Consider the following 26,201-nt stretch of genomic DNA (forward strand, 5'->3'; position numbering starts at 1 on the left):
CTCCGGTGTCCATCCTTCCGTCTGCTCGCCCGCACACACCGCAGGGCTGGAGTGGCGTGGACTTGAAGTCAGACCCAGCCGGGTCCACTCCCAGCCCTGACGCCGCCCTGCCCTGGGCGCCGGCAGAGTACCGGCCACTCTGATCTTCGGCTGTCGGGTGGGGGTGGTCCCCACGTGGTGCCGCACAAGAGGGCTTCTTTGGGCACAGCTGGGCAGACCCGAGTGTGTCTCCCTGGCGGGAGACGCGGCAGGTGCACCCGCTGCTCCCTCCGCGGGAGGCGTCCTCAGAGGGACCATACAGCCCACCGGGACCAGGGGCCACCCCCTGGACAGCTCAGGTGTGAGGGCACGGGGCTCCCGCAGGCAGGTGTGGTCGCCGCCCTGGCTGAGAAGACCCGAGTCCCCAACGGGAGCCAACACTTCTCGTGACAGCTGCAGACGTCGCTTCCCAGGGCCCCTGCCAGGGACAGGCCCGGGTCCAGGAGCCGTCTTCCCAGGGGAGCTCCGAGCTCTGGCGGCCACCGCCCTCTGGGCCCAGGTGAGGAGGTGCGCCCCCTCGCGGATGTGGTGGTGGTTGCCTAGTGATACAGCCAGTGCTCCGTGTGTGTGTGGTTTCCAGGGTAGCAGAGCTACAAGGTCAGCTGAACCCAAGGTCACTTTCTCACACAGAAAAGAGAAGGCTTGGGTCCACCCTCGCCCACCCCGCTCCTCCCTGCAGCTCTGCCGGGCAGGCGAGAGGGGTGCCCTGCTGGGTTCCTGGCACAGGGTCGGTCACCGCGCAGCCAGCACGTGTGAAGTGGCTTCTGCACCCTCCCACCGGGCCAGCTCGGCCAGCAAGGAGCCGGGTGGAGGAGGGCAGGGTCAGGCGGCCCCTCGAGGGGGCCGTGGTGGCCGGGAGTGTTAGACTCGGGGCCTTGCCTTGGGCTAGCTCCTCTCTAAGCAAGCTCCTGGTCCGTCTCCGCCCTGCCGTCCTGCCGTCCTGCAGGCCGAGGGCCTCGGAGCCCGTGGCACCTGCTCATCCCTCCGCACCGTCCCGGAGCTGGTGTGTGACCTGCAGGACCCGCCTGCTGGTTTTGCTTGTTGTCCCACATTTCACCAGAACCTGCCAGGGGCCTGCCAAAGAGGGTCCCCGTCCTGGAGGTTGTCTCAGAACTCTTGGGGGCTTCTGCAGACCCTAAACTAGGTGCCCCCCTTCCAGCTCCGTGGTAGGGTGCAGCCGCAGCCCCTCGCCCTCCCTCTGCCCCTCTGCCATCTGTTGGGGGCCGTTGCATTTCAGACGGGAGCTCCCGGTGCTCCGCTCTCCGCAGCCGTCCTCCCGGTGACCACCCTCAGCCTCCCTCGCGTGCAGGCTCCCTCCTGACTGCTCCCGCGCCCCCTTCCCGCCGTGCAGCTGACGGACAGGCCGGGCGGGGCAGGCCACACCTCTGCCCGTGTCCCTCAGCCGCAGGGGGCTCCTTCCCACGACCGGAGAGGCTTCTGTCTTTACCCGCGGGCGGGGTGGGGAATCGGGGAGGATGCGCCTCCCCTCAGGCTGCTCCTCTAAGAAACAGCCAGAGCACCCGCCTCCCTGGGCCCTCTCCCACTCTCCGCAGTCAGCTGTCAGCCACGCCTCCTGCCCCAGAAGGCCCTCCAGCCCTCGCCTCTCAGGGTTTGGAGTCAGACTCACCTTTGAACCCTGACTCTGCCTGTTCCCATCTGGGGGCCGGGACCAGCCATTCCTCCCACCTCCCAGAGCCTCAGTTCCATCGTCTGTAAAATGGGTATGCTGGTGCCGACCTCTGAGGGCTACCGGGGAGCGGGGCGGGGTGAGGGGGTCCCGCCTGGCGAAGGGAAGTTCCCAGACGAGAGTTTGCTGCACGGGCCTCGCTCCTCACGGGTGTCGGCTTGCGTTTCGCTGCCGGCGCCCCGTGGCTCGCTGCTGGGCCCGCCTGGGACTCCTTTTCCCTCCCCGGACGCAGTGTATCGGGCCTTTAACTCCGAGTGATTTCCCGGTGATGCTGCCTGGCTTTGGGCGCGTGCCGGCACGCCGGCCTGCAACCCGAGAGGCCCTCATTCACATTGCATGACGTGTGTGCGCCCGAGAAACTGGAGCGCCCCCGCTCATAAATAATCCACTTCTCCCCGCCCTCCCCAAGGGACGCTCTCCCTCACAATCTGAAGGCGCTGCACCCACCCGAAACCTCCCAGGGGCCACCGCCGCCGCGAACTCGCTCCGTGGCGTCCAGTCCTGCCCCGTGAACCATGCCGGGATGGAGCCAGCGGCCACAGGACGCGCCGAGAGGACGTTCAGCTACGTTGTCAGGGCGCCCGGCGGCGACGGGTTCGATGTCATGAACGTGGACCTGAAGATCGACACGGCCTGGATCTTCCAGGACGCGGAGGGCGGCGATGAGGAGCGGGGGTGTCTTCCCGAGGCCGCCGCCGCCGCTGGGGCAAGCCCGGACCTGGACACCGGGGTGCTCCGGGAGCAGCTGGAGTTCTCCGAGCAGAAGCTGCTGGCCGCCGTGGACAAGTACGTGAGGTCGGAGTCTGGGCTCAGGAGCAGGTGAGCGTGTGGCTCGGGCCGCTGTGCGCATTTCGTAGATCCCGGGGCGTCAGGCTCGTGTCGGGAGGGGGTGGGACTCGTGTCTGCGGCGGAGGACGTGGGCTCCCCACGTCACGTAACCTGCCGCCTTGGCTCCTTCTCTCCGTGGCCCCGGGGGCTGAGCCTGCAGGCAGGTCTCCCAGGCTCGCTGGCCTCCACCTGGGCCCGGCCGATGGGACGTCTGGGGGGGAGGAGGAGGACGGGGGAAGCGAGGTGTTCTGCCCTCTCTTCTGCCCCGGGTGACATGTCTTCCTGTGGCTACGATGTGGTCACACTCCTGGCTTCCTCGGTGGTCCCGCTCCTCCTGCTGGTGGCCCGGCCCCCGTGTGCCCCGCCGGCCCCAGGGACCGAGTGGCTCTCGGCAGATCTGGTTTCTGCCTGGCTGTCGGCTCTCCCCTCACCTTCGCAACAGATCCCTGGGGCTTGTTTCGTGCCGCTGAGTCCGAATGCCTGGTGTGGGCTGCGTTCCTGGCGGAACCGCCGTGGCCCGGAGGTTGGGCGCTGGACCTGGGTCTTTCTCCAAAGCCTGTGCTCGCTCTCGGTCATCCGCTAGCACTGGGCCCCAGAACAGGGTGGGGCTTCTCGCGTAAGGCTGGGGAGAAGCCCGGCGTGGGAGTGCAGGGGTCGATCCCGGCGGGTCTACCCGTGTCCCAGCCGCCGGTGTCCGGGACTCGTCTGGGACGGGCCATTTCCCCTTGCTTCCCTTCGCGTTACTGCAGGCTGGTCACTCGATGTCTGTTTCCCTGTTCTTTCCTCTTTGTGATACTTTCCACGTGAGGAGACTCACGTATCAGAACAGTTATTTTGTTATTCTCTGTGTCGCTCGGGGTGATTGTCCGTCTGTCCGTCCGTCCATCTCTCCACCCATCCACCCACCCACCCGCTCATCCTAAACCTGCTCCCACTGCCCCCGAGTCACGTGTGGAGTTGGGCTGGTTTCCAGCGATGAGCGCGACCCAGTTTCACAGGCTGAGCTGCATAAACAACACAGTCATTTCGTCACAGTGCGGGCGGCTGGAAGTTCACGACCGAGGTGTGGTCGGTCGGTCCCTTTCGAGGTCTCTCTCCGGGCTGATGGGCGGCCCTCTTCTCCCTGGGTCCTCACGGGGCTGCCTCTGTCTGTGTGTCTGCGTCCCAGTCCCCTCTCCTTACCAGGACCTGAGTCAGTTTAAGGGAGGGCCCACCCGAGTGACCCCATTTTCCCCTAACTGCCTTTGTAAAGACCCCATCTCCAAATACGGCCCTCTTCTGCGGCACTGGGGTTCGGGCTTCAATGTACGGACTTAGGGGGGCCCGTGCATCCCCTGATGTGAGTCCAGGGGCTGAGGGCCAGGGAGCGGGGCAGGCCGTGGCCCCGGGGAGGTGAGAGGTGCAGCCCCCACCCGGCTGTGAGCTCGGATCTCCCTCCAAAGAGGCCGGCAGTGGGACCCGAAGGTCCACGGGCCTGGGGCAGATGGGGGGGGGACCCCGGCCATAGGAGACCCCTCTGTGTGTGGGGGGGACAGAGCCTGGGGGCACTGTCAGTGATGGAGAGGAGCGGCCTCTGGGGCTGGGGCCCGGGGGCAGGCCGTCCTGGGGGTGGGGACACGCGGGCTGTGTCCTCTGCTCCCTGCAGGCGGGGCGCACCCCCAGCGCTGGGACTGGAGCCCAGGCAGCCTGCCCGGCATGGCCTCCCACGAGGGGACAGATCCGCCCTGTCCCGGAGGGCGCCCCCCAGGCTCCAGGCAGTCTCCGCGGCCCTGCCCGTTAATATTTCATGCTCGCCGTTCCTCGGCGCGGCGTGGCGCTGCAGTGTCCGTTTCCCGTCCGTGGGTGTGCTCGTTTCTGTGGCGGATCACACCCAGGCCCCCCCGGCGTGGCGGCTCAGACCGCAGGCGGAGCCAGAAGTGGCCCCCCGCCCGAGGCAGGGGTGGGCAGCCGGCCGAGCTCTCAAGGGGCGGCAGGGGCGTCTGTCCCGGCCCCTCGGCATCTGCCGCGAGGGCCCTTGCTCCGGCCCTGCCTCCGCCGTGCCGGCAGCCCGGCATCTTGCGTGGCCCCCGCCTTCTGTGGCACCCCGGTCCGCCTCCCTCTCCGGGGACGGCTGGGGCTGCAGCTCGGGCCACCCGGATAGTCTAGGGTCCTGTCCAGCCGCACCTGTGGTCTCCTGTGCACTTGCAGGGGACACCACTGGGTCCGGTGGGCGGGCCGGTAGCCTGCCTGCCCCGGCAAGACTGGTCGTTTTCCGCGTAGTTCAAGTGCAGGGACAAGGTCAGCACTAACCCCATCTCACGGTCAGCGTTCCAGGTTGGCCTCGGAAACTAAAGATGGGCTTTTCTCGCCCCGTGTTGGTGTCGCCCTGTTTCGGTGTCGCCCCATGTTGTAACCAGTCAGCCTGACGCTGTGACCGGTGGATCCGAGGCCACCCCTGTCGTTGGGTTTGGAAGGGACCCGACTGTGATCCACACTCCCTTCTGTCACTTCCCAGGCCCTCCCCCGAGCCCCTCGGCTAGAGTGGGAGAGGAAACTCTTGGCCGTATCAGTAACAATAATGTATCATTTTATGTCACCTTCACAACAGCCTTCTGAGCAGAGTCCCCTCTGCTTGTCGCAGACACAGATACCGCGGGTCGGAGTGGTGAGTGAGCCCGGTGTTGGCTCTGTGGTTGGTCAGGGCCAGAGCCAGGACGCAAAGCCGTGTCCTCCCCCGGGGAAGCTGGGTCTGTCCTGGGTGAGCAGGTGACCCCGTGGACCTGAGGAAAGGTGTGGCGGTGGGCGGAGCTTGTCCACGGAAGCCGGGAGAGCCCTTTCCCTGTGTTTCCTGGTTTCCGTTCTAGAGGTGAGGGTGGCACAGTAAGGAGACTTGGGTGCCAGGTGACAGGCAAGTGCCGGACGATCTTCTCTCCCGAGGGGACTGGAGCCAGACTTCCGCTTTGGGGCCCCCATCCCCCCACATTCATGCTCCCCCTTTCCGCGTGGCCGTGCCCGGGCTGTGCTGCAGCCTGGGGCTCAGCCTCATGCTCCCCGGGATAACGAGAAGGCCTTCACAGGGCTGTGCCGTCCAGGGAGACATTAGGTCGTTTCCAACTTCCTACTTTCAAAAGCGACGCAGATTGGTTCAACAGCAGAAAGTTATTTTCTGAACTTCAGTCACCTCCTCGGAAGAGAGTCGCAGGGATGCAGCTGGAACGGGAGGCGGCGGAGCGCGGGGTGGATGGAGACTGGGACTCAGCTGGCCTGCCCTCTGTGATGCTGTGTGACCTTGGGCAAGTCGCCTGGCCTCTCTGATCTTCCGCTTCCTCCCGGGCTGGTACAGGGAAGAGTCAAGGAGGACAATGCAGATGTTTGCCTCAGGCTCAGTCTTTAACTGGTATCACCCGGGCTCGGGATACTGGCTCAGAGATGAGGAAGCTGTTAAGATTTCTAACGCAGGCTTCCTTCCTACTCCAAAGAGGTCTTGGAAGTATTATCATAGGTCATCCTTGGAAAGATACGTGTGGCTGTTCCACAAAATGTAACTTTGTCAGAAGATGAAATTGGCCCGATAACAACAAAAAACGTTGCCTGGTGCGTGTGAAACCTTTGGCCACATTTCCTGCGGCCCCACTAAGCGCCCCCTGCCCCTTGCCGCAGAATCCAGGAGCTGGAGCTGTCGGAGCGGAGGCTGCTGCGGAAGGTGGACCAGCTGCGTGCCCGCGTGTGCCAGGAGCGGGGCGCCTCTCTCCGGGCCCAGGAGCAGCTGGAGGCGCTGCAGGGGGAGCTCGCCAGCCAGGTGTGGCCCCTCCTTCCTTCCGGTGCGGGTTTCTGGTCCCAGCAGGGACACCCCCAGGTTTGGACACAGCAGCCCCTGCAGTGAAGCAAATGCGGCAGGGCGGGGGAGGGGTTGCCGGGAGAGCCCTGTGGGGCCTGGGGCGAGGTTACATGGACCCTCTGGTCCTCAGCTGCCCGGTCTGTACAATGGGATCCCCACCCTGCCCTGCCTGCCTCACGAGGCTCCCGCAGGGACCTGCCGGGGGGTGTGAGAGCGCTGGGTGACCTGGGGGGCTGTGCACTCACTGGGAGCTCCGGGCAGAGGTCATTTCCATGGTCTGTGGGCCAGGGATCGGGGGGCCAGCTCTGGCCTAAGGACAGGGGAGTGACTGATGCAGGGTCACCCCCTCAGGAGCTACAGTGCAGGCGGGGACAGAGACAGGAAACAGGAAACTCCGACCTGGACGCCGGTGTCACGAGGGGGGATGCAAACACACTGTGCGTGTGCCTGGGGTGGGGGAGCGACGGAGACCTGGGCCCGGAGGCTCGGGCTTGGCGGGAAGGGCGTGCGAGGCGTGAGTGGCCGCCTGGGCAGAGGCACGGAGGCCTGGAGACCACGGTGGGACCCGGCAGAGGGCGGGGTGGGCAGGGGCAGTCGGTGAGGCCGGAGGCTTCCAGAGGGGCCAGACTGCCAGGGCCGAGGCACGGACCGAACCCGGAGGGTGACGGGGAGCGGGCTTCAGGGACGCTGGCAGGGGGGGCTCGGGCCGGGTGTGGGGGTGTCAGTCTGGGTGCCTGGGAGAGCCCGCCGAGATGGGCACAGCTCGGTGCTGTCGGAGAAAGGGGCGGGCTCTGGAGGCAGATCCCGGAGCCAACCCAGCTGCACCGCTCACCGGCCGTGTGACCTAGGGCCAGGGGCCCAGCCTCTCTGGGCCTCAGTTTCCCCACCTGTGAAAGGGGCACGATCTAGCATCAACACCCTCAAAGTGTTACGAGTTGAAGTGAGTTAATGCGTGCAACGCCCTCACAATAGCAGGCCTGCAGATAACCCTGGCCGCTCCTGTGATCAGCACTGAACCATTCCAGGGGGGAGGTGCATGGCTGGGAGGGCAGGACACGGTCAGGGAACGCTGCAGAGGCAGAGATAGTGTGGCTCAGGGCAGCGGGGAGGGGGGCAGCTGTGGGCGGCGCCCAGAGGGCCCCGGGCCCGCCCGTCTCAGTGGATTTCAACTTGCTGGGCAGCGCCATGGTGGGCAAACCGCAGGCTGACGCCTGTCGGCGGGCTGCAAAATCAGTTCCGCGAGTCACAGCCGGCCTTCTGCGGACAGAATCGACTAGGAAACGACAGAGGACCTCACGGGTCTGAGCGGGAGCTGTTTCTTGACCCTGTGGGGGGGGGTGTGGGTGTGTGTGTGACGGGGCACACGGCTGAAATGGGTTCCTTACAGTCCAAAAAGTAGCACAAACAGCCCAGGAACACCGCCTTAGCCGTTACCTGGAACAGAAGCGCCGAGGGGAAAGGAGCGGTGTCCCCGTTAAGCTGGCACAGATCTGAGGTGCCGGGGAGGCCCAGGCGTGGCCTTTGCCCCTTGACAGGGAGCTTCGGGTGCAGAAAGTCGAGCTCACTCCCCTCCTCGGTGTGGAGCGCCCCATCATCCGTGTCCCGGGAGGAGTTTTTAACGCGAGATACGGTGGCGGGAGCAGTTCCTCCAGCACCAATCTCTCTGTGGCAAGCGCGTCAGTACACATTTTTGAGCCACGCGCCACGTACACGTGGGGTTTCCCAGGTGAATCTGATGCAGCCCTGTGACCGTGAGGTGCTCACAGGGCGGCGGGGAGACGGAGGGCAGGGGGACAGGGCGGCAGGGGGCGCGGTGTGGGGCTCAGGTGCCCCTGGGCCGGAGCTCCGCAGACACAGAAGGCCTCTCCCCCCCAACCTCGCACCTGTCTCAGGGAACCTGCGTGCCCCTGGGAAACACCTGTCAGGCAACCCCACTCCAGGCGAGGCTTGGGGGTTCGGAGTGACGGGGGGCTTGCTCGGGGTCCCTCGGGGACCCCTCGGCCCAGCTGCAGCCCCGCCTGGACCTCTGACTCTGGGTCTCTCCCCAGAGACCCGTGCGTGTCGGAGCAGGCCCCTCGGGAGTGCGGGCGTGAGCTCGCTCTGCCCGGGGCGCCTGGCGGTGGCCAGACCCACGGCGGCGTGCCCTGTGACCGACGTTCTGGGTCAGCGTGTACTTGCACCGCAGCCGCCTCGTTCCCGTGGGGACCCGTGGTGCTTCTGCCTAATAAAGGCCGACCTGTCCCCATGACAGGATCTGGGCCAGCGGGCCACCCCGGGGTCTCCTCGCAGGGAGTTCAGCTGCAGGTCTGTGCGCCCGTGCTGCCGGGTGAGGCTGTCAGACGGAGCCTGCGGAGTGGCTCGCCGGCTCCCCTGTGTGCGTGTGCTCTTTGCCTGCTGGGGCAGTCCTCCGCACGCTGTCCTGCGGGAGCAGCGCCAGGCACCTGCTGGTGAGAGTTTCACAGGGAGGCAGGTCCACCGTGGGCTTCGACGCGGCATGGACTCCCATCGGCCCAGGGCAGCCTGCAGCGCAGGGGTGGGTGGAGGGCAAGGTGTACTTACCCCCTACCCGGAGACAAGGCCTGGAGTCAGAGGCGTGGAGGCGGGATCCTGGCTGCGTGACCTTGAGCCCCAGTCAATACCACATGATTGTATGCAAATCGTTCCTGAGGGTCCCGAGGAGACAGTCACCTACTGTACTGTACTCCACGGCGCTGGGTGTTCACAATAAAGAATGCCTGCTGGGACACCAGCTGGGGCCAGCTGACCCTTGCTGGGCCAGCGTTGTCCCTTCAGGCACTGGGACGTGGAGAGGTCCTGGGTGGGCGTGGGGACCTTCAGGGGGTCTGGGTGGAAGCTCTTGACAAACTGGCGTGGGACCCCTGGAGGGCCCCCGGGTGTGCGCCAGCGGATGCCTGCCCTGCCCTGCCCCTGCGGGCTTTCCCTCCATGGCCCCCGGTGTGCAGGGCCCCTGGGGGGGGCGGGGAGCTGAGGTGCTCGCCTGCTGCGCAAAATTTGAGGGGGCGCCAAAAAACTCAGTAATTGAGATAAATAATATCTTCATGCAACATTTTAATGCAAAGATATTCCATGATGAACAAAGTAGCTGAGTTTAACATAAAGCATGAGCCGCGGTGGTGCCCCCCTGGGCTTGCTCCCTGACGCACCCCCCGTCCACCACCAACCTGTAGGTTCTGGAGAAGGAGCGCGCGGCCCGGCGGCAGCGGTGGCGCCTGCGGCGGCTGCGGGAGCAGCTGCGGTACAAGGACGAGGCGCTGGGGCAGCAGACGGCGGCCCTGGAGCGCTGCCGGCGGACGCAGCGCCGCCAGCTGGGCCTCGCGCGCCAGCAGGAGCGGGCCCTGCGCGAGCAGGTGCGACGGCTGGAGCGGGACGTGCGGCGCCTCTGCCGCGCTGCCGGTCTCCTGCTGGCGGAGCTGGACGCCCCCGCCCCGGGCCGTCGCCCGCCCCTGGGTCCGACCGGTCCCCGGCAAGCCCTCGAGGAGGAGGCTGCGGCGTGGTGCGCCCTGCAGGCGAGGGCGGAACTCGGCGAGAGCGAGCGGGACGCGGCGGCGCGCCGGCAGCGGGAGCAGCGGGAGCAGCGGGAGTGCAGCCTCCGCGTGCAGCTGGAGGAGCTTCGTTGCTACATCTTCGAGCTGAAGCTGTCGGAGATCGGCCTGCAGGGCCAGGTGGAGGACCTCACAGAGCAGAACAGGTGCCTGCGAGAGGAGCTGGGAGCCCGGGCGCCCGGGCAGACGGTGCGCAGCGTGGCCGCCGCTGGTCCCTGCAGCCCGGTAAGTGGCGGCACCCCAGGGCAGGAGTGATGGCTTTTCTCTTCCTCGGACAGCCAGTTGTTGGTGAAGTCCCCGACGTCTCCATTCCCCAGTCTCCCTCCTCACCCACCCATCCCACCCCACCCGCCCGGTCTACCCATCTACCCAGCCGGTGCTCCTCACCCACCCCCGCACCCACCCAGGGTCTACCCCGCTCCATCCGCTCGCTCACCCCACCCCCTGCTTCCAGCCACGCTCGGGGCACCAGCCAGCCGCCGCCCTTTATCCTTCGATGTCTGTCCTCTGCTGGCCCGGGTCTGAGGGGCCGGTAGCCTCTGCCCCTGGAGCTGGGCAGGGCGGTGCAGCAGGGAGCGCGCAGGGCTGGGACCTTCCGGTTCTCCTGTTCGCCGGGGCTGTGTGACCTTGGCAAGCTCTGGAGGCGAGGGCAGAGGACACTTACTTACTCATTTGACGGACAGAACGGTAAAAAACGCACCTGTGACATACACCTGCCCTGTGCTCGGCGCCCCACTGGGTGTTTGGAAGGGGTGATGCCGTTTAAGGCTCACGAAGGGCGTGAGGCAGGCAGGGTGGTTGGTGCCCTCGCTGCCCTTGTGCGGACGGAGGCCGCGGCTCAGCAGGCGGCGCAGGGACCGGCGGCCACGCAGAGGCAGAGGCAGAGCGGGAATTTGACCCCAGTCTATGTGAGCTCTGTTTCCCCCTCCTCACGGCGCCCTGGAAACGGAGCGAGGTCAGCCCCCTTCCCAGGGGCCCACACGCCTGCTTCTCTCCACGGGGCCGGGCATTTAAGGAGAAAGCAGCAAGCAGCAACCTTAGCTCTAGTGACATTGCTCATTAAAAAATTTTTTTTTTAATTTATCTTCGGACCCGAACAATCTATTTTGAGTTCACTGGGACGGCAAACCTCTGCGCCGGTCGGCAGGAGGCGGCGCGTCCCGCCTGGTTCGCCTCTGCGGTGGGCTGGCTGGGCCTGCTTCGGCTCTCCCCCCCCCCCGCCCCGCCCCCATGCTGCCCCTGCCCCTGCCCCTCTCCTGCCTGCCCGGCTCCTCCCCCCTCATCGAAGTCCTTGGGTGGAAGGAAAACTGTATTTTTGCTACCAGCGCCTGACTGTAATTTTGGGAAATAAATCGTGTACCGCTGGACGTTGTCATTCAGAATTCTTTCTGCGATTCTCCGAAACGTGAGGCCTTCGTTTAGGCTGTTGGTGGAAGACCTTGCTCTCCCAGTCCCCCGCCCACGTACCGCGACGCCGTGTGTCTACTACCTAAGAGAAAGGGCGCGAACGCCTGAATGTCCGAGAGACTCCCGCCGACACGCTGTGCCTTCTGTGCGCCCATGTAGTCCTGAGACGGCCCGCGGGCCGGATGCCGTTCCCCCACCGACTCGATGGAGAAACCGGGCCCAGGTGTTGAGTGGCTTGGCCGTGGGCACCCAGCTCCCAAGTTCCAGGGCCAGCGGGGCCAGGGCCAGGTCAGCGCCGTGACTGCACGCCGCCGCCCTTGCCCGGAGATGCCGGGGTGGGGGTGCTCTTGTCGAGTGGGGGGCAGCGTCCGGGGGCAGCGCCTGTGCTGCGTGGCGTCAGCCTGCACGCCCCTCGTCGCAGCGACCTTCTCTGCATTTCACAAATCACCATTAAAGGTCCCTGCGCGCCAGGCGCATGCTCTCAAGGCCTTGCTGGAGTCTGCTGTGCACAGTCCAAATTCTCTAGAAAATTCCCTAGACGGCCCATAAAGTACGGTCCCTGGCCAGGCTGCCTCTAGCGCTGGGAGAAGCTGGCCCGCATCGGCCCAGGAGCGGAGTGGGCGGTGGAGGCTGCTGTGTAGGGGCCGCAAGATAGAAAACTCGACCCTTAAACACTGGAGCTGTGCGCAGTGGGGCGAGCCACGCATAGTGGGGTGGGCCTTGCAGTGGGGTGAGCCCCGGGCATTGGGGTGGGCCGTGCACAGCGCGAGGGGCAGGGACCCAGAGACCTGGCCAGGGCCGTTCCGGTACAGCTCTGCCTCTTGGCCGCGGTGCTGCCTCTGGGCTGTCACTGCGTTCCCCGTGCCCCGTGCTCCCGAGTGTGACCTGGGAGTGACACTGGGGCCTGCCTCCCTGTCTGACCGCGAGGACAAAATGACAGGGTCAGGGAAGGCTCGCAGCACTGTGCCGGGCATGTCGTGAGTGGGCAACGAGACTTAGTGTCTCTCACCACCTTTGTCACCACCATCATCATGGTCTCCATCATCCTCTCTCTCTGGGCCTGTGTGGTCCAGGGGGAGGCTGGGTACACTCACCCACACTACTTACACACGGTAGTCCCCCCCACCACTGCCTCTCTTGTCCTTTTATCTGTTGGTCCTGAGGGCTGACCCTTGACTGGAGAAGGTTCCATGTGACTGATGTGTCTCCGTTCATCAGCCAGACCTGCTGGTGGAGGCAGAGGCTGACGGTCTGCAGTGGACGTGGCCACTGGCCTTCTGGGAAGGGCTGTTCCCTGGTGTGGTCCTCCTGGCCCTGTCGCCGGGTCAGCCTGCAGGGGCCGGCGAGGTGGGCGAGGCCCCGCTTGCACCGGTTGGACGTCACCTTGATGTCCCTCTGCAAAGACGCTGCTTCCACACGAGGTCACAGTCACAGGTACTGGGGAGGGGGCAGTTAGGGTGTGAACGTCCTTCAAGGCGCCACAGTTCAGCCTGTAGTACCTCTCACAGGGCGGGTGAGGGCTGTGGCCCCGCCTCCTCCGCCTCCTCCGCCTCCTCCACCTCCCCCTGCCTCGGGCGGCACTCCCGATCCCGCCTCCTGGGCTTCCTCCCCTCTCAGCCCTGAAGGGGGCGCTGTCTGTCCTCATCACCAGGTGGAGCCTGGGGCAGGCGCTGGGGGAAGCCCTGGGGATGGCCTGCCACTGTGCCTCAGGCTGCAGCAGCAGTCGCCCGAGAGACCCAGGGCAGGGAGGTTGTCATGGCAACAAGCAAGCACGTGGAGAACACTTCCTGACCCGCGTCACCCTTGTGTGGCTGTGCAAACACAAGGGGCCCTCACCTCTGCCCCCACGCTTCCCACCCACAGGCAGATGCCTCCCCGCCCCCCAGTGGTTTGCAGCAGGTGTGCCCGGGCCCTGCCGCGCCCCAGACACCGTGCCGGGGACCGGGGCTGCGGGGTAACCCTGCCCCTCCGGAGCTCAGGGGGAGACAGACACGGGTGCGGACGATGGCTGCTGCGGCAGGGGATGGCCCAGAGGCGGTGGCCTGGCCCAGAGCGTACCAGGGAGGGGTACACCAGGAGATGAAAAGTCGCCGTCTTTGAAGTGTCCGTCAGTGTCGGGCAGTTGTTTCAGAGCTGAGACCACGATCTGGGTGACAGCGGCGTCTGGAAATGCAGGGCGCTCCACCGGCCTCGGCACGGCAGCCACGGCAGCGTGAGGAGAGCGACCCCTGGTGGCAGTTACAGGAATCGTTTCGTTGTGCAGCCCATACCTGTAAGGCCGCCCCTCCCCGTGACCGCCTGCATTCCGGCAGAAACGCTGTTTCCCGCTTGACACTCTGGCGGCAAGGGAGGGTTTTAAAACATCATGTCGGTAGCGTCCAGAAATAAAACGCAGGCGAAAGCTTTGGACGTGAAACTAACATAAGGGCCAGATGACGCGGCCAGCGGTCTTATGCAAAAAGGTCAGCCCTGGTTCCACTGGGCACAGTCACGCACCAGCAAACGCTCCAGGTCGCCTCCCACTCTGTCCGTTTCTCCACCGATAGACGCCCCTCTGCACTCGGCGCAGTCGGTAAGGACCGGAAACAACCGGAACGTCCAATGGGGCACCTGGTTCGGTAAAACCGAGGCGTCCTTGTTTCTGCAGCCACAAAGCGCCGCGTGACAGCAGAACCCGCGGGGAACGAACCCTTCAGAACCGCCACGGGGAAAAGCACAAGGCGGAAACCGACAGTTTGCAGGAACAGACGTTTGCAAGAGGTTAAATGTCTACGCGCAGGAAAAAGCCCAGAAGGACACAGTCTAACCCACAAATGATGTTTGTGTCTGGGTGTCGCTGAATTCCTTGTTTTCTTCCTCTTGCTCCTCTTTCAAAACGGTCACACATTAAAGCTCAAACCACGCAGGCGTCACAGGCAGGTGCTCCCATGGGTGCTGGAGCAGGAAGGACAGACAAGGCAGAGCGCAGAGGTGCTCGAAGGGGGGAGCAAGCGCGGGTCAAGCTCAGAGCCCCGAGCTCCGGGCCTGTTCGCCCGCTGTGTGCTGTGCAACCCTGGACAAGTCACTCTCCCTCTCTGAGGATTGATTCCACCCCTTGTGAAATGGAAGGGGCGGAGCATTGTCTTCTGGGCTGCCCCCCACAGGCAGCACCTCCTGGAGGCGGGGTCTGTATGTGTTTTTTTTCCCTGGCCGTGCCCCAGCCCCGCCCCAGGGCCCGCTGTGTAGCAGTTGCTCAGCAAGTAGCTGTTACACGGAAGTGAAGTCAGCGGGGGTGCTGGAAACGCCCAAGTGGAAACAGCAGAACAGGGGCCTTGGGCACGGCCCTCCCGCCTCTCCACGTCCGTCTGTCCATCCCTCTCTCCTTCCCCGCGCCCCCTCGCCGCTCACTCTGAATCTCTGTCTCTCCCTCTCCCGACCCGGCGCCCTCTGTCTGTCTGTCTGTCTCCTTTCTCGTCGGCTCGCTGTCCCGCCTGCCCTCTCCCCTTCATCTCTTCTTCTCCGCCTCGTTCCAAGCACGATCTTAAGCTGCCGACGGAAATGTGTGTCTCTGGTCCAGCGGGGAGCCCATGGGTAGGAACGGGGGGCAGGCACCCACGGGGCTGCGAGCGGGAGGACGCCGCAGCGGGGCAGACGCCGGCCGAACGCGGCGCAGAATGCTGGTGCCCAGGCCCCTCTGGCTGTAGCTCGGCACCTGGTGAAGCTTCTGGGCCACCCTGAGGTGCGGCCGGGGTGGGGACCCCGGTCTGTGGGGAGAGCTGACAGTCAACGCGTCTGAAGTTTCCCCCACACACACACCGGGCAGCCTTTTTTCTTGTTATTTGGTGTTATTTGGTCAAACCGGGTGGGGAGGGTTCCTCCCTCCTCGCCCCCGGGAGGTGTAGCTGCATCCCAGTGTCCGGGTCAGGGGGACTGCTGGGAGGCCCAGGGTGTGGAAGGGAGGGGCTGCGACTGAGGGGTGTCGGGTGGGAGCTGGGGCTTGGCCCAGCAAGCAGCAGGCGATGACCACCCTTTCCGGGGGCGGCGGTGGGGGGACGTGGCTGTAAGTACCGTGGCCGCAGGCAGAAGGAAGAGCAGGCACAGGCCTGCGGTGCGGGCTGGAGCCAGGGCCAGGGGGGCCGGGCAGCCCGCCACGGCCACAGTGGACCCCAGTGCCCGCCCTCCGTGTTGGTGCCGGGCCTGTGGTCCGAGGGGCCGAGAGTGGCCTTGGCACGTTGTAGAGGGTCCCCCGGCAGCTCCACGCAGGAGGCCGGGCTGGGAGCTGAGGCAGGGGTCTGCTGGCAGCAGGCGAGGACCTGGGGGTCAGGTTGGGGCTGTGGGGCACTACCTGTTCCCTTCCATTCCTCCGCGTCGAGAACGGCACCTGGCACATAGGAGGAACTTACCCTGTGGTTGCCCATAAATGCACCGGTGAGTCCGAAACACCTGCCTTTCTGCAGCTGGTCTGTGCATCCAGCTGTCACACGATTGTTAAGCACCTACTGTGTGCTAGGCTAAGGGAGGGCACAGGCCAAATAGAGCCAAGGTCCCCCGCTCAGGACCTCAGGGTCGGGTGGGGGGCAGGTGGACGGCCAACAGCACGGGGCAGGACTGGTTAGCGGTGGCCTGGGGCAGGGGCCCCGTAGGCGGTGGGGCAGGGCCGAGCCTTCCTGCCGGCCCCGCACGCCCCTGCAGCAGCCGGGGTGAGGCTGCATCTGTGGTAACGCCATGCAGGGACAGCACCTCGCTGTGCACCGCGCGCCTTGGGGAGAGGCCCAGGGGAGGGGCGCCGCCCAAGGACACCTGCTGCAGCATCTGGGATTTGTGGACAGCTGAGGGACAGGACTGCCCATAGCCCCCGAGCACGCAGTCACCTCTGTGGGTGGGACACAGCGGGAACGGGAGGGAGCGGGGCTCAGACCGCAGAGGCACGGTGGCGGTGGGACAGACATGCACCTGCTGCCTGCTGCCTGCAGGGGGAGCCAGGGAGCTGATGGGGGCGTCGGCCCCTCCGACCAGGCGCCGGGGGCAGGGCTGCAGGTCCAGGCCGTGGGCCCTCTGCTGCCCAGGCCTCGGCTTCCTCTGGGCTCCCTTTGGGGGTCGTTGGGACAGACCCGTGGGGACAGGCTTGGAGTGGACACTTCAGCCCAGGATGCTCAGTTCTCTTGATTCTTGTGTCTTCCTGCAGGATGCGCCGGGCCACATTCATGACGAGTGGCTGTCTCTGCCTTGGGAGGAGGCGCTGGAGGCCCGCAGACGCCCCGGCCGGCCGACCTCTCCCCACCCCGGCGGCGCCCCGGGACCGGGGCCCTCAGCAGGTGTGTGGGGGACCCGGTGCGTGGGCCCTGGCTGTCTGCATGGACACCGTTAGCTCACTTACGGCACTTACGGCGTCCTGATGGTGCAGGGGTGGCCGCCCCTACTCTGCAGACAGGACGCCGAGGCTCAGAGAGGCGGTGCCACTTGTTTGGAGTCACACAGCTGGTAAAGGGGAGGTCCGAGTCCACAATGTCCCTGACGTGCATGCCAGCCCGGGGCAGCAGGGGCCTCGTGGGGGGCGCTGTCCTCACAGAAGGACGTATGCTGACCGGGAGCCATTCTGTGTCCACCCCCACCCCGTCCCGCACTTGTCCCTGATGGGAACCTGTGTGTGTGATGACAGTCCCAGCCACAGCTCCCAGGGTCCCTTCTGCACAAGCCACAGCACTCAGGAGCCCCCCAGGCCACCGGATGCACCTGGGGGTCTGTGGGGGTGCTTACAGCCCCCCGAGGCCAAGTGCGGTTTACAGACGAGGGGCCCCTTATACCCTCCGGCGCTGCCGCCTGCAGAGGTAGCTTCCCCTCCTGCCCCGTTCTGGGGAGCTGAGCTTAAACTCTCCGGGAGAAGGGGCCCCGGGTCTGCCTGGCAGTGCGGCCTAGGGGTCAGCTCCTTTGTCCTGGGGGGAGGTGCCACCACCCGGTGTGGCCCATGTGGAAGGCTGGGGAGACAGCTGTCATGGATTTGTCACCTGCGCGAGTTCTGCGGTTGGAGGCAGTGGCTTCCGGACCCAGATCCAGGCTCATCTGGACGGGCCTTTCCCATCTCCCAGCCTCGGTTTCCTTGCCCGATGGGTGATGATGACCGTCAGGCCGCCCCTGGGGAGGTGGCCTTGACTTAGTGAGTGGTGCTCTCAGCCCTCACAGCAGGGACAAGGACACTAGTGACAATCCTGGGAGGGTCCTTCTAACCCTCGGGGTCCTGTCCCTTCCAGGCCAGCCCGCCGAGGGGCCCCACACCTGGGGCAGCATCGGGGCAGGAGGAGGCCCCTTGGTGCCGGTGCCGGGCCTGGAGACCCCGGCTGGCCTCCTGAGACACCTGGCTGGGCCCGCCCTCGGACAGGTAAGGCCGGAGGCTTTCTGCACGCCCCAGGTGCCAGCTGGGTCTGGTCGGCCCCTGTGTGGGCCCGCAGCTTGGGGGGTGGGGGAAGGGCGTAAAGACCCTCTGGGCTTGGAAGAATATTCTGGAAATGGTTGAGAAGGAGAATTGAGGGAAAGGAAGGGAATGCCCTGAGACCTGGGTGGGGAATGGGCAGGAAGGGATCCCAGCTGAGTGCCCGGGCCCCACAGCCACCTGCTGTGCTCCATCCCACGGGACTTCCACCCAGCTGGGAGGCAGGGGCCGGGGCCCGTCTGGAGGGCTGGGGTCTGGGACTCCCAGAGCGGCTGTGGTCCCTGAGGCCGCACAGCCCTGGGGCGGTGTCTGAGCTCTGTCTCAGTGGCCCACGCTCTGCCCCGCCCTGTGCCCGGAGGGTTGGGAGCCTGGGTCCCAGTGGCCCTGCCTGGCTTGCTCTGGGTCCCAGCCTCCCTCAGTGTCCCCTTTCCCGCAGGCAGAGGCCAGAGAGGCTAGAGCAGAGCTCAGGCCCGCTGGCCCCGAGGCGGCTCTGTGGCTCCCGGCAGCAGGGGTCTCCCCTGCTCCTCCGTTCGCCCTGAGGTGCTGCATGAGCGTATGCATGTATGTGTGTGCGTTTGTGCGTGCGTGTTTCTGTGTGCCTGTGCATGCAAATGTGCATGTGTGTGCCTTTGTGTGAACACGTGCACACATTCATGTGCATTTGTATGTGCACATGTGTGATTTCATGTGCACACGTGTGGACCACTGCGTGCACTGCTGTGTGTGTGAGAGTGTGTGTGCCTCCACCCGCACATGTGTATATCGGTCTACACATGTGTGCCTATTCGAATGTGTGTGTGCACACAGTGTGCACGTGTGTATGAGTGTGTGCACGCATGTGCACATGTACACATGCATGTGCTGCCACACCGAAAGCCACCCTGAGGGGTGGCAGGGCTTCACGGAGAGGCCAGACTCTGGCTGCACCCAGGTGGGAGGATGCAGCTGGACAGACAGGAGAGCAGGACAGGCGGCAAGGGGCAAGCAGTGGGAAGACCGGCTGGGCAGTGGGGTGGGGCCTCGTGAGCCCGGGGGGCCACCCCTCTCCCCTCCCAGCCTCTGTGAGCTGGGCCAGCCCTCCCCTCTGGATAAGTGTGCCGAATTAAGGGAACACACAAACACATTAAAAATCACCCACAGAACACCTGTGTGCCGGCACCCTTCCAGGCCAGGTCCTGCCCCTAGGGAGCAGTCTGCACCCCACTGCCCACTAGAGCTTTCCGTGACATCAGGCACGGCGCACATCTGTGCTGTGCCGCACGGAGGCCGGGCGCCCCACGGCCTCTGAGCGTGTGACTCGGGGCTGGTACAACCACAGGACCAAACGCCAACTGTCATTTCGTGGTTTCCCATTGGCAGAGCCCCTGTGGCCCGTGGCTGCCGCACCGGACAGTGTGGGCCGTGGGGAGTTATAGCATCTGGCGCATGTGGGCGCGTGGGCACGTGGCCTGGGAGGTGGAGGGCGCCATGTGGGACGTGGGGCGGGGTCAGCAGACGAGAGCGGCGGGGTCGGGGGGGGGCTGTTCTGAGGAAGTGACATGTGAGTGGAGTCTGAGTGCAGCAAGGGGCGGAGCCATGCGGGGCTCGGGGGAAAGGACACCTGGGCGGCAGGAGAGCAGGTGCACGGGCCCCGGGGCGGCGGCAGGGGCGGCACACGAGGGCAGCCTGTGTGGCTGGGTGAGGAAACCCCGGGACCGTTGGGGGCGGGGCGGGGGCGGAGAGGTGGGGAGGCGGTAAGTGGCGGAAGGGGCCGTTTGACACCTTGTCCTCTCTCCCCGTCCACAGCCCGCTCCCGCTGAGCCCAGTTGGCACGAACAGACGCTTCTGCTCATCGGCGGCTACCACCCCGTGGGGCCGTGCCCAGCCGGCCCCCTGCTGCCCGTGGAGCTGGCTTGGATCCCGGAGCAGAGGCCAGCGACCACCCCAGCCCGGGAGCCCTGCCTCGTGCTGCAGATGCCCACGACCCCTCCCTGGGGGCCCACTGGGGACGTGGCTGCCCTGCTGCTCCAGGGGGCGGCTCTGGGACAGCTCCGGATCCAGCAGGTGCTGGACGCCGGGCCCTCGCCGGCAACCAGAGCCGGGAGACAGCCCTGCTGGCAGCACCACCAGACTCAGAGCCATGACGCCCCACTCTGCGAGGAGTCCCCACCGACGTCATACCACCGATGTCCTCAGACGGGGCCCAGGGACCTCAACAGCCTTTGGAAGGAGGGAGGAGGAGCCCCAGAGTGGAGACCCGAGGAACGGGGGGCCCGGAGGACTTGGGGCAGGAGTGACGAAGACCTTGGTGATGGGTGCCAGCGGCATCAGGAAAGCCACCAGCATCCGAGCGTGGAGGGTGGCACTGGGGGACCAGAAGGCCTGTGGAGCCCACCCAGGGCCGCAGCACCCCAGGCCGCTGCCTCCTGCATGTGGCCCAGGCGGGAGCCCGGCCAGCCTCTTCCGTGGGGTGGGAGCTCCGTGTCCACGGAGGGTCCCGAACCCCCAAGTGGGAGACAGATGGCGGAGGAGCAAGTCTGGGGCCTCTTGGGGGGGCTTCCCCTCGCAGAGGAGGAAGGGGCGCCCCCAGCCAGCTCTGTCAGAGCTCCTAGCGCGAAAGGACGGTCACCTATCGGCGCTTGGCTACTTGAAGAGGAGGCCGGGGGCCTCAGGAGCATTTGGGGCCAGGAGGAAAGCCGCATGTGGGCTGGAGACGCTCTGTTTCTGCTCAGGGAGAGCCCGGGGGACGGGGGGCAAGGGCAGGCGGAGAAGGTGCCGTGTCCGGCGGGGTCCAGCCCAGGCTGCCTGGAGCTCACAGAAGGGCCCAGCTCTGAGGAACGGGAGGCCCAGGAAGTGCTCTGCTTCGTGGCAGAGGGAGGTCTGCCACTGTCTCCCACGTGGGCCCTGTCTCCCGAGGGGGCCGAGCCCACCCGTCCCCCAAGGGCTCCGAGCCAAGGACACGGCAGCCCGGTGCCCACGCTGGACGTGTTGGCAGAAGAGATGGAGGCTTGCTTCCAGCAGCTGTGTGTCCTGAAGCTCGTCGGGACTGGGGGTCGCAGGGGGGCAGCTCCCATGCTGGCAGGAAGGGATGGGCGCCGGGAGCTGGCGGACCCTTGGCAGGTGCTGGGCAGCCAGGGCTTGGAGACTCGTCCTGCGAGGGAAGGCGATGCCAAGGAGAGGCACGGAGACGTGGAGCCGGGGGAGGCCCTGGGAGCCGGCCAGGTCCTTCCAGAGCTGGGGCTTGACTCGGGGGACCTGCGCCCGGGGCCAGGGCAGCCCCCCGAGCTGGGCCAGAGCCTCGGGGAGCCCTCGGCGGCCCTGGAGAGGGCCAGGAGAAGCCTCCGCAGGTTCGTTTCCGGACTGAAGGAGGAGAGGAGCAGAGTTTTACAGGACAACCTCAGGCTGCGGAGAGACCGGGAGAGATGCCACCAGAGGATGCGCGCCCTCCAGAGGGAGGGCGAGAGGAGCGCCACCAGGGCCTGCACCCTCGCGCGGGAGAACGGCGCGCTGCTGGGGGACGTCCGTCGCCTGCGGGGGGAGCTGGACCAGTACCTGCAGGTCATCGCCGACCTGGAGGACTGCAACGGGAAGAGCTACGTCAAGATCTCGGAGCTCGAGGAGGAGAACGGCACGCTGAGGGGGTGCCTGGGCCGGCTGCGCAGAGCCACGGCGGAGAGCGCCCGGCAGTGCAAGGGCGTGGTACGGGACGTCACGCGGGAGAACCGGGAGCTCAAGGCGCTGATCTCGGAGCTCGGAGTCAGCTACAGAGGGCTGATCCAGGACGTGGTGGTGGGCGTCGAGGACGTGGTCCGGGCCTTGCGGGGGGAGAACGAGCGCCTTCTGCACAGGATCCGGGTCCTGGAGGGGGAGGTCGCCGTGAGCGTGAGCGTGAGCGCGGACGGGGGATGTTTGCAGGCAGCTCAGGGCAAAGGCAAGGTGGCTGCCGTGGAGAGGGCGGTGCAGGTGACCCTGCTTCCAGAGCCCCCGGCGCCCCGAGTCCTCGGGCTGCCCCTGGAAGAGGCACAGGGTCCAGCTGCAGGGTGGACGGGACCCGCCCTGGGCACAGAGGAGACCGGATGCCGAGCTGAGTCTGCGGCCCCGTCGCCGGCCGGGACAGACGCCGGCGCACCGGGAGACCTCGGTGGGGCGGCAGCGCACAGGGCACACCTGGAGAAAGAGGAGGAGAGGCCACGGTGGCCTGCGGACCGAGGGCCGGCTCGGAGGTCTCTGCGCCACGGCCCCCAGGTAGGTTGACTCTGCTCAGCCGCGTCCTCGTCTCTTGGGAACCTCCCGGGCTGCTGAGCAAGCCCTTCCTCGAGTGACCCTCCAGCAGCCCCTGAGGGGGCACAGTCACCGTCCCGTCTGTCCACCGGGAAAACACGGGCGCAGGGAAGGCCAGTGACATGCAGCTGGGAGGGGTGTTGCTGGGGCGTGCCCCCTGGTTGGCCTGGTGTCGTTCTCGCCCGTGACCTGAGACGCAAGCCTGCCCCGCCCCTTAGGCCGTGCGGACCGGAGGCTGGTGGGACTTGGGGGGCGTGTTCACCCGGTAAGACCAGGGCTTGTGTGCTCAGAGCCGGGGGTCTGTCCGGCAGCCCAAGTCGTCACGCTGCACGCTGGGGCTTGGCCGGTGCCAGGGAGAGAGCCGTGGGCCTCGGAGCTCCGTCGGACAGGGCCCGGACCCAGCTCTGCGCTTACTGTGCCGTGACTCTGAGCCGAGACACGGACAAGGGGGCCGTCTGCCTCACCTGTGGGCCGTGCCGGCCTTTCACCTGGCCCCGGGGACGGAGAGCTCGCGGGGCTCCTAGGGCGGCCGCCGGTGCCAGTGGGGCAGTTAGTGAGGGCTGGCCCTTTGCAGCCCTTCCCATTAGAGTCCTGTCTCTCTCTCTCCCTCTCTCTCTCCCTCTCTCAACCCCTTTCCTGCCTCATCCCTCCCTCCCTCCCTCCTTCCTCCTCCTCCTCCTCTCTCAGCAATTGTATCAGTCATTTCTTTCCGTTTGTGGGTTTTCTTTATTGTGTACCTGTTTCATTTCATTGGTTTCTTCTCATACCTTCCTTATTTACTTTCTTCCACTTCCTCTTGGTTTTTAACTGGTGGTTCTTTCCCTTGCTTCTTGTGTGGACAGTGCCGATCCCTGGCTTTGGAAGTCTGCCTCAGCGGCCGATGGCTTTCCCTCCGAGCACCGTGTCCGCCGTCCCGACGTGTGGCTCCGCGTCTCTGTGTCTGCTCGGTGGAGAGCAGCGTCTCATTCCCACCGCGGTGTTTCCCCTTGGCCCACGGGCTGTTTGGAAGCAAGCACATTGCTGGATTTCCCAGCGCCTTTTCAAGTTACGATTCTGTTACTGATTTCTAGTGTTATTTTCGCTGTTGCCAGAGAGCATACCCTTACCTGATCTTGACCTTTTAACATTTGTGGAGATTCGCTTTATTGGCCAGCTTGTGGTCTGTTTGGTACACATGGCACACGCCGGTAAAGAGCGACGGTCCGCGGCAGGTGCGTGTGTGTGTGTGTGTGTGTGTGTGAGGCGGGGCCGGCTCCTCGGCCGGTCACACCTGCGGCATCTGCACTGACGGGGCGTCCATCACCCCTTACCCAGACGCCCTCTGAAATCTCCGGTTCCGATGGTGCGCGTGTGGGTTTCTCCTCTCTCAGTTACGTGAGCTTCGACTCGTGCACTTTGAAATCACTGATGAGATACGCGCAGATCTAGGGTTATCATGTATTTCTGCTGAAGTGACTCCTTCATCGTGATGGAATAGCTCTCGCCACCTCTCGCCCTAAAACCTGCTTTGTCTGATGGTAGCGTGGCCACACTGGTTTCTTTTCATGATTTCATCATATCATTTCCTACTTATTATCATTATCTGTATGATAATATTTATTTTTCGGTGTTTTCATGGTATGTGATGGAAAACCATGGTGTACATGGTTGTTATACCATTCATTGTTTGCTAGCCATGGCTCTGCATCTTTTTATTTAAAGGGCATTTCTTGCCCTGGCTGGTGTAGCTCAGTGGATTGAGCTCGGGCTGCGAACCAAAGTGTCACAGGTTTGATTCCCAGCCACGGTACATGCCTGGGTTGCAGGCCACAGCTCCCAGCAACCGCACATGGATGTTTCTCTCTCTCTCTTTCTCCCTCCCTTCCTTCTCTAAAAATAAATAAATAAAATCTTTAAAAAATACAATAAAATAAAGGGCATTTCTTCGGAACAGCAAACGCGTGAGACGCCGTTGGGGTTACGCCTCCCCCCTGAGTAGTTGTTCTGTTGGTCTCGCTGCTTCTGTTTCCTCCTAGTTCTCCTTTTCCGCTTTGCTTTGGTTACAGATGAAATAGTTTCTACCGTTCCTTTCATTTTATCTTCTTTCATTTTAGCTTCTTTTAGTATATTGTTTAGTATAGTTATTTAAATGGTTACTCCAAAGATTCCAGAATGTGTCTATTAATTATTAAAATCTCCCTTAAATTCGTATTCTTACCACATTACAAGCAATGCAATCATCCTTTAATAGTTTAACTTCCACCACTCTGTCTTCTCTTCATTACTCATTGTGTCGTATGTTTCACTCCTACTCACGCACGCTGAGGCTGAGCCATGTGAGGCGGTCGTTACTGTTGCGGTTCAGAACGGCCCGCCCACAGTCTCTGTGTGCGCCTGCGGCTCCGCCCGCCCCGGGCCGTCTGTCCGTCCTGCCCGCTGTCCCCCGCTCCGGCCGCTCCTCCCTTCCCCTGGGAGAACTTCCCATTGCTCCTCCTGGGGAGGGGGTGCTGCCTAAAAACTCTCATCTTTCTTCTCAGGAAACCAGTTTGCACCTCCCGAAAGTTTTTTATTTTTCCTTTAGATTTAGGAGTTTGGGTAGGCATGCGTCTCCCCGGCCTCGGCATTGTAAAGCGCCCGCCCCGGTGTGCTCTGGCAGAGCTGGCTGCATTTGTCGCTGCGTTTTGCTGGCTGGTTTGTCTCCCCGAAAGAAACGTGCTGCTTCGTCTCCAACTGCCCGGGGGCCTTCCTGCTCGTCTTTGGGTTCTGGCACCGCGGCCGTGATGCGCTTGGGCGGTTCTACTCCTGGGCTTTCCCCCTGAGCGTCTTTAAATGGTAGATCCGTGGCTTTTGTCAGATCTGGAAAATCCTTGGCTGCTATTTCTTTAAATACTTTGTTTTGTTCTATTTTGCTTGCTTCTAAAAATCCAGACTTTTCCCCCATAATATCTCACATAGATTGTAACTGTTCTCTCTCTCTCTCTGTCTCTCTCTCTCTCTCTGCACTGGTTTGAAATTTCTGTCCACCTGTCTTTCAGCTTGCTGGTTCTGTGTTTTATGTGTCCTCTCTTCCGATAAATCCATCCAACAAGTTCTTGATTTCATGTATCGCACTTTGCAGTTGCCGAATATCTATTTTATCCTTTTTAAGAGATTCTGAATCTTTGTTGAAATACTTCATCTTCTTGTCTATTCAGTTTGTGTTTTCTGCACATAAAACGTGTGCATGATCACAGTTACTTTGAAGGGCCTGTCTGCTGACCGCAGTATTGGGATCGCCTGTGGGTCTGTTTCTACGGACTCTTTTATTTCTTGGTTACGTCCCATTTTCCTGCTTCGTAACATGTCTAGTAATTTTTTAAAAAAATTTTATGCTGGACATTTTGAAGGACGTTGCCGAGATTCCTGATTATCATCTTCCTCTAAAGAATTTTAGGCGAGGTTTGCCCTGGTGGGTTGGAGTGCTCAGCAGATTGTTATTCCTGCGCAGGCGTGTCTCGGTTTTGTCCCTTGTCCCCGAGCTGGAGTTCCCTCCTGAAGTGCGGTCCTGCCCCAGGGGCGTGGCCCATCAGCGGCGTCAGCTCCCAGAACACCCCCGAGGACTCCCCACATTGGCCCGGCCATCTTTGCAGCAACATGTGACCCCAGACACCCCTTCAGGACCTGACCCCCGGCTGCTGTTCTCCACAAGGCCTCGGAGTCCTGCACCCAGCCACCCGGCCACCCAGCCACCCAGCGTGGGGTTCGGCCGAGGGCGCAAGGGGCATTTCAGGACGGTGTCCGGGTTTCTCCTCCCTGCTGATTTGCCCCCCAGACGGCAGCTCTCACAGCACCCCTGAACTCCGGTCTGCTTCTCCCCGCAGCAGGGCTGCCAGTGGGGCTCGGGCCGAGCCCTGGTTTGGGGAGTGTCCCCGAGAGAAATGCAAGGAGAGCGTGAGGCCGTCCTGTGCGTCCTCCTCAGGGACGGCAGCCCTGCGTTGTTCGACATTCAGCACCTACAGAGGGTTGCGTTTTTAAAAAATTGTCACCCGAGAGTGTATTTTATTGATTTTTTTTGAGAGAGGAATGGGGCGGGGAGAGAGAAAAAGGTAAATGGGAGGAACATTTATCAGTTGCCTCCCATACGCACCCTGAGTGGGAATCGAACCCATAGCATTTTGGTGGGTGGGACGATGCTCCAACCACCCGAGCCACCTGCCCAGGGCCGAAGAATTGCTT

At 64.0% G+C, this 26,201-nt stretch overlaps 1 protein-coding gene across 1 annotated transcript in view; it reads left to right on the forward strand.

Moving 5' to 3' along the window:
* Window positions 1-2,249: 2,249 nt before the first annotated feature.
* CUNH4orf50 (chromosome unknown C4orf50 homolog) overlaps window positions 2,250-26,201 on the forward strand; it is a 41,094-nt gene continuing 17,142 nt past the window's right edge. Inside the window, exons 1-9 of the mRNA XM_045834674.1 lie at window positions 2,250-2,545; window positions 6,194-6,332; window positions 9,560-10,159; window positions 12,560-12,688; window positions 16,506-16,635; window positions 17,569-17,696; window positions 19,533-21,971; window positions 22,226-22,272; window positions 25,847-25,929. Coding sequence (XP_045690630.1) covers window positions 2,250-2,545; window positions 6,194-6,332; window positions 9,560-10,159; window positions 12,560-12,688; window positions 16,506-16,635; window positions 17,569-17,696; window positions 19,533-21,971; window positions 22,226-22,272; window positions 25,847-25,929 — 3,991 coding nt within the window. The remainder of the gene's footprint in view (window positions 2,546-6,193; window positions 6,333-9,559; window positions 10,160-12,559; window positions 12,689-16,505; window positions 16,636-17,568; window positions 17,697-19,532; window positions 21,972-22,225; window positions 22,273-25,846; window positions 25,930-26,201) is intronic.

Source organism: Phyllostomus hastatus, unplaced genomic scaffold (assembly GCF_019186645.2).
Source record: "Phyllostomus hastatus isolate PE091 unplaced genomic scaffold, TTU_PhHast_1.1 phas_contig_196, whole genome shotgun sequence".
Classification (NCBI taxonomy): Eukaryota; Metazoa; Chordata; class Mammalia; order Chiroptera; family Phyllostomidae; genus Phyllostomus; species Phyllostomus hastatus.